The following is a 6,967-nucleotide window of genomic DNA, read 5'->3' as shown; positions in this document are numbered from 1 at the left end:
GGGGGGGGGGGCGCAGCCTTTGGCCCCCTTGCCACCACCACCAAGTTCTGATGTGAGTACCTGCCCCCCCTTGTCTGGGTCATGGAGAGGCTCAGTGCAGTCCTGAACCCCATGATTGATTGCTGATCCCTGTGAGACCCGGACCTAGAATCCTGCTGTAGCTTTCGCAGCTTGTAGTCCCTCCTGCTCTGCCTCTGCGGCCCTCCTTCTTTGTTTTTTTTAATTGCCAGAAAATACGCACACTCACCAGAGAGAGAAGGCAGGAAAAAGTCACTCCTAGTGGGGCATTCCTTCTCCATTCTCCACCCTTTTGGGACTTGGGGCGCGCATACACACACGCATATACACATGCCATGCATACACACATGCCATGTATACACACATGCATACACACAAGCCCTCGAAGCAGGGACACAAACTGCAGTCAGCCGTGTAGTATCTGGCTTCTTTAACCACTAGGCTACAAGCTCGGTCCCCAGTCCTCCCTCCGAAGCAGAGAGCCTGCCGATTTCCTGGGTGACCCACATTCTGGTGCACAGGTGGCTTCTATAAACACATTCGTGGTGAACCGCTGCAGCAGGTTCGAGCTCACAGAGGTGGAGACCTCCACTCCCTCTCTCAGCTCTGTGGATGAGGACGCAGGGCTCAGAGGGGCCTCGCTTGAGACTTTCTTTTAACAACAGTAGTGATACCATCGACAAGTTAGCAGTTGTCCATTGCACTCCCCCCCCACTTGCTGCTGCCGCCCACCCCATAGCTTGCCAAGGCCCTGCTGAGGGAGGGCAAACAGGGGCACCGCCGTGCCAGCCGGCTCACCAGCCAGACGCAAGCCACTCTCCGACAGGCCACCCGGCAGGCGCTGACTTCCAAGGCACGCAGACAGGAGCTGGAAGAAGCCGAGCAGGTGCGTGTGCCAAGGCCCCTGCCCATTTGTTGTGCTCCTGGCAGCACGAGGGAGCTGCTCAAGCTGTATCTCCCTCCCCACAGGTGGGTGCCGGGCTGAGCGAGATGGAGCGGCAGATCCGGGAGTCGCGCATCTCTCTAGAGGAAGACATCAGGGCCTTGTCAGAGCTACTTTCTGGGCTGGGTGAGGAGTCCTCGTGGTTGGGCCCTGAGCTCCCGGGTCCCTAGAACACCTTGATCTTCCTGTCCTGTCCTGGACAGCCAGTCCTGGGGGATTTCCCCCGTCATCGCCAACAGCTGTCCCCACCTCCGTCCTCGTGGTCAGTCACAAGTATCTGTAACCACCCCAGGCTCCCATTGAGGCAGGGTTGGTACCCAGAAGCAAGTTCACGTTGAATAGCTCTTTGTGCCTCCTGGGGCCTCTGGTGGGAGAGAGAGACAGAAAACTCAGCACACGTGACCCTCAGTGGGTTCCGAGTGAGCAGTCAGTGCCCAGCAGGTGAGGGATAGGCGAGAACGGCACAGAGCAAGCGTGGCATTGGTTCTGGCTTGAGTTCAAACAACCCAGGATTCAGCCCTGCCTCTGTCCCTTTTTTGGCCATAAGACCGTGGATAAGTCATTACACCTTTCTGAGCCTCGGTTCCCCGTCTGCGAAGTGGGAGTACCAGTGGGCAATGGGAACGTGCTTGTGTAGTGCAGGATACGGTGAGAGTCAACATGGCGCTGCTTCGAAAGGGGATCCAGTTCCAGATGGGTCTTACCAAAGAGGCATTTCAGGTGAAAGGAAGGGCACCTAGGCACAGGGGTCCCAGAGGCCTGATGTCGGGGGGTAGGCAGACAGCCGTCAGAGCAGCGGGCCTGGAATCAACAACATGCATGCTTTAAAATTCTGGCAAAAGACACTCCTTCCTTGCCCAGGAAATTCAGGGCCTTGGGACACCTGAGGGCCCGGGAATTAGAAGCCACTTGAAACTTCCTTTCCCATCCCCACCACTCTCCCACCTGGCCAAGCTGTCTGCTGAATGCCACACTTAGTGACAAGATGACAAGGGTCGGGTGGGGGAGGCAGCCTGTGGCCTCCTTGCCACCACCACCAAGTTCTGATGTGAGTACCTGCCCCCCCTTGTCTGGGTCATGGAGAGGCTCAGGGCAGTCCTGAACCCCGTGATCGATTGCTGATCCCTGTGAGACCCGGACCTAGAATCCTGCTGTAGCTTTCGCAGCTTGTAGTCCCTCCTGCTCTGCCTCTGCGGCCCTCCTTCTTTGTTTTTTTTAATTGCCAGAAAATACGCACACTCACCAGAGAGAGAAGGCAGGAAAAAGTCACTCCTAGTGGGGCATTCCTTCTCCATTCTCCACCCTTTTGGGACTTGGGGCGCGCATACACACACGCATATACACATGCCATGCATACACACATGCCATGTATACACACATGCATACACACAAGCCCTCGAAGCAGGGACACAAACTGCAGTCAGCCGTGTAGTATCTGGCTTCTTTAACCACTAGGCTACAAGCTCGGTCCCCAGTCCTCCCTCCGAAGCAGAGAGCCTGCCGATTTCCTGGGTGACCCACATTCTGGTGCACAGGTGGCTTCTATAAACACATTCGTGGTGAACCGCTGCAGCAGGTTCGAGCTCACAGAGGTGGAGACCTCCACTCCCTCTCTCAGCTCTGTGGATGAGGACGCAGGGCTCAGAGGGGCCTCGCTTGAGACTTTCTTTTAACAACAGTAGTGATACCATCGACAAGTTAGCAGTTGTCCTGTGGTGTCTACAGTGAGGCCCCTGGGATGCCCAGGCCCCCACCTCCTCCTCACACAGCCCTCTTGGTCCCTTTCTCTGGTGGATGCTGGGCAGTGGGAATCCTGGGAGGTTTGAGCTGGGAGAGTCTTGGGGAGGGGCCTGAGCAGGTTCCTAGGGCCTGCAGGGGAGCTGGCTCATGCCAGGGCTACCTGTGTCCCTCTGCAGGGTCGCTGGACACCCCTCAGGCCCCAGCCCAGGCCCTGAATGAGACCCAGCAGGCACTGGAACGCCTGAGGCTGCAGCTCAGTTCAGGGGGAGACTTGCAGGGGAAACTGAGTCTGTTGGAGCAGGAGTCTGAGCAGCAGGAGCTGCAGATCCAGGGCTTCGAGAACGACCTGGCTGAGATCCGCGCTGACAAGCAGAACCTGGAGGCCATTCTGCACAGCCTGCCTGAGAACTGTGCCAGTTGGCAGTGAGGCTGTCCAGACCCCGGCACACTCTCCTACCTGCTGTCTACAGAGCCCAGGGCATGCAACATGCACACCCCTACAGGCGTGCCCATCCAGGCACACCCACCAGAGCCTGATGCTCTGTACCCTCCCTGGTGTGACATTCAGTCCTTCTGAGGCTGCCCCATCTCCCTGCCGGCTGTGTGTAAACACGTTCCACCAGGTGGCCACTGTGCACAACCCTACCAGTGTGTACCTCTGTACCAGTGCCCAGTACATGCACAGACGTGTACACCCTCATGTCAGTAACACATGCAACATGTGTGGACAGGTCCCTCCATGCATGCACACGTATGGCAGTCAGTTCAGTTGCTGCTGAGAGCCAGCTGTGTGCTGGACCCTCTGATCACTCGGCAACCTATGCCACATTAAATGCCCATTGTGCTAATGTGCCCTCTCGCTCCAGGTAGCAGGCTCCCAAGCAGAAGTGGCACCGGGAGGCCAAGGGCCACATCTGCACACATCTGGGTGGGTTCCACAAGAGCTAGAGTCCGTAGTCCTGGAGCTGCCCTCTGGCCTACCGCAGCCCCCACGCTCCCGTCACTGGGCACTCTACCCAGGTGAGAAGTCAGGCATGCCAAGTAACACAAGGTCCTAGAGGGTTCTCAGCAGAGGACTCTGAGGCCCAGGGACTCCTATGCCCATGGTGCAGCCTACAAGGCCAGCAGGGGTGTCATGGCTTTGCCAGCATCCTGGGCCTGTGCCCCTTTCAGCCTGTGATCTGTCCAAAGAGCCAGGCCTGAGAAGGCCTGGGTGGGGCTCAAATAGGCTACTGGGAGGCCCCTTTGTCCCCTACTCACCCAGTTGGCCTTTGACTGACATGTCTAAGCCAGCCCTGCAGCCCCACCTGCCCAAGGAAGGCACAGAGGTGTGGAAGCCTGGCTGCCATTCCAGTCTGTCATGACCGGGAGTCCCTCCCCCATGGCCAAGCCTCTGCCCAGGACTCCCTGGCATTTTTCCTTTGGGTGGCCTCCAGCCTTGACTCAGGAAGGCAAGCACTTCTGCAGGCCCAGCCCTCCCACACACCCTGCCTCTGTCAAGGGGAAGAGGTGGCAGCAAGGACCAGTTCTACCTGCGGAAATAAAGTACCCTTTCCTGAGCTGAGTGGTGAGCCTTTGTTCTCCGTGTCGTGTCGTGTCGTGTCGTGTCGTGTCGTGTCGTGGGCAGCACGGCCCTGGCTGTGGGTGCTTGCACGGCACTCCCCCATAGGCTGCAGGAGGGCCTCACGACTCCTGACCTCACGCAGCAGTGCGCGAAGGTGGCGACACTGAGCTCAGGGCTTTGCCGCTGCCTTCCCACTGGGGGCTTTGTTGGGATGCTGTGACCACAGGCACTGACCCCATCCTCTCTGCTCTGGGGAGTTACCTGGAAAGTCTAAGGGCTGGGAGAGTTTGAGGGATGGTGCAGAGAGCCCTCAGCTGGCCTTTGGTTCGGGCTGGAAACACCGAGGCAGGAAACAACTGAAACCGAAGTGTCGCTCACCCCAGCAAGGAGCAGGGGGGGACAGCAGCGAGGAGGAGGAGGAGGGCTTTGGGCTGGGCCCTGAAGGGTGGAGGGTCGGTGGAGGGAACATTCCAGGCAAGACGATGGGCAACAGCCTGGGGTTTACAGGGCAGGGCTGAATGGGGTGGGATTCTGGAGTGTGCTCCTTCATAAGGCTCACGCCCCTTTCACATTGGTTTAAGCAGAAACAGAACTGTTGAGAGAGTCTCTGGGAGCCCTGCGTGGGAAATGCTGCCAGGCCTTGGAGACAGCTCAGGCCCAGCACAATGGGCAGCTGGCTTCCCTCTTCCCCGCTCCGACTCTCCCGTCTCAACCTCTGCTCTTCTCTCCATGTTCACCCATCTTCTCTCTGCAGGGCAGCTTTCTCGGCCTTTCCTGCCCTTGAGAGTAAAGGGACAGCCCTACCAGCCCTCACCACCATGACCCCCAGGTTCACCTGTCATCAGGTTAAATGCTTGTAGGACACAAGCTGGACTGCCCTACTTCCAGCTTCCAGGGAGACCAGCACAAGGCGGCCCCGTCCCCTGCTCTGGCCCAAGGCCACGCAATGAGAGCTCGCCCATGCCTCGTCCCCACCTGGTGGGGGATGTGCTCACAGGAGAGGTCTCCACAGAGACCCTTCATTCAAGGCGTCAGTGGGGAGAGACTGGCCTGGATACTCTTCAGCTGGGCCAGTAGGGACTTTGTGGGTTTCCAGGTGGGGGAGGTGGAGGGGCTGCTTCTGTGCCGTGCGTTTGGTGGTTGAGGTCTGGGGTAAGTGGTACCAAGGAGGTGGGTATTCTGAGGCCTCTGGGACAGGCTCTGGTGCCCTTTCTCCCCCCAGTTCCTCTGCTGACGGACACAGCATTCTGATGTCTGCCCATGTTGTTGAACCTTCACCCACAGCAGCCATGGGGCTGAGCAAAGCCCCAGTGAGCGCCCGGCGGGTGGGGAACACTGACGCACCACAGGCCTGACATCTCGTGACTCACGCAGTCCATCTGCCCGGTGCATGCAGAGGTGGGGCTGTGCTGTGTGGAATGTGGCAGCTGCAGGACATCTGGCCAGCAATGGAGCCCAGCAGCCGAGCATGGAAGGTGGGGTAGTCCCTGCAGGATGGCTCACCAGGGCCAGCCAGCTCGACTGGCCAGGGCAATCCACTGCCTGACCTTAGACTGAGAACGGCATTGTGGGGGCCCTGTTCTCTGGCAGTTCCCCTTTCTGGCCACCAGAGTGAAGATCAGCCACCCACCAAGGGCTGTAAATCCTAAGCCCTTCTCCCATCCAAGCTTTTACGGTCTGCTGAGTACACCCAGCAAACACCAAAGTTCTGAGATCCCCCATTTAGTGGGAAGTCCTTGTCTCTTCCACTCTGCAGACCAGGGACAGGCTCCAAAGGTCAAAGTCATAAGGGCTTGGCGGGATCCAAACCCTAGGGCTGACCTGGCAGAGGAGTGAGGGTGTGCCGTGTGCACCGCCATTTCATTGCGGCTGTCTTGGGACCGTCTGTCCCCACTGCTGCGCTGACTTCAGCCGCATCCCATTGCTCAGCCCTCCTGGGGGCAGCCTGGCCACTTCCCACCCCCACCCCCTCTAAAGAAGGACACCATCGTCGGGTCCCAGAATCCCACTCCTTCCATCCATATGGAGGCACCTTTTGGTGGAAAGAGACTTTCTGGATCTAATCCCGAGACACACTGGGTGTGTGCGACAGGGCCATTGCCACTGGCCAGGTGTGCTATTTGCCAGGACTGTCCTTCATGCCTTTATCCCCAACATAATATTAGGAGAGCCCCCTTTCACTCGGGCTGTCCTGACCTGGACACCAGACTCCACCATCACCCTGGCTCCCGCCCCCACTCCTGCACCCGGATCCCTACTCTTCCGGGTTGACCCCGGTGGACAGCACCCCGGCCTCAGCTTCCCGCCCTCTCATCTGTAGAAGGTGGCTGTTTGGGCGAGTCTGGGAATGCGATGACGGGTGCACAGTGCGGAGTGCCCGGTGCCTGAAGGATGCCCAGGCAGCGATTCTATGAACAGACACCCGAATTCATCCTAATTGATTTAGGAAGCAAAGGGCGCCCGTGCGGTGCCCGCCTCGGTGGATAGAGCGCTTACTGTCTGGCGCTTGGGCCGCATTTGGTCCTCACAACCGCCCGGAGGAGTCTAAGACCGTCCGGTTTTCTCGATCGAGCGGGAAGGGACTTGCCGAGGTCCGGGGAGAAGCGGAGGGGGCTGCCGGCCGGCGCAAAGCACTTCCAGCGCCCTCCGGCGGAGGGGCGGCCGGCGGGCTCCGGGTCCCGCATAATAGCCGCTTTGATGCC

At 58.9% G+C, this 6,967-nt stretch overlaps 2 protein-coding genes across 2 annotated transcripts in view; both read left to right on the top strand.

Moving 5' to 3' along the window:
* The window catches only part of LAMC3 (laminin subunit gamma 3), a 72,147-nt gene extending 67,894 nt beyond the window's left edge, over positions 1-4,253 (top strand). The window contains exon 31 of the mRNA XM_006164351.1: positions 2,878-4,253. Within this exon, the coding sequence (XP_006164413.1) occupies positions 2,878-3,128 (251 nt within the window). The 3' untranslated portion in view covers positions 3,129-4,253. The remainder of the gene's footprint in view (positions 1-2,877) is intronic.
* A 1,480-nt stretch (positions 4,254-5,733) lies between these two features.
* AIF1L (allograft inflammatory factor 1 like) overlaps positions 5,734-6,967 on the top strand; it is a 21,468-nt gene continuing 20,234 nt past the window's right edge. Inside the window, exon 1 of the mRNA XM_006164350.2 lies at positions 5,734-5,740. Within this exon, the coding sequence (XP_006164412.1) occupies positions 5,734-5,740 (7 nt within the window). The remainder of the gene's footprint in view (positions 5,741-6,967) is intronic.

The sequence above is a fragment of the Tupaia chinensis genome, unplaced genomic scaffold (assembly GCF_000334495.1).
Source record: "Tupaia chinensis unplaced genomic scaffold, TupChi_1.0 Scaffold143602_1, whole genome shotgun sequence".
NCBI lineage: Eukaryota > Metazoa > Chordata > Mammalia > Scandentia > Tupaiidae > Tupaia > Tupaia belangeri.
Note: the sequence above shows the minus strand (reverse complement) of the source record. Positions and strands in the feature narration are given on the sequence as shown.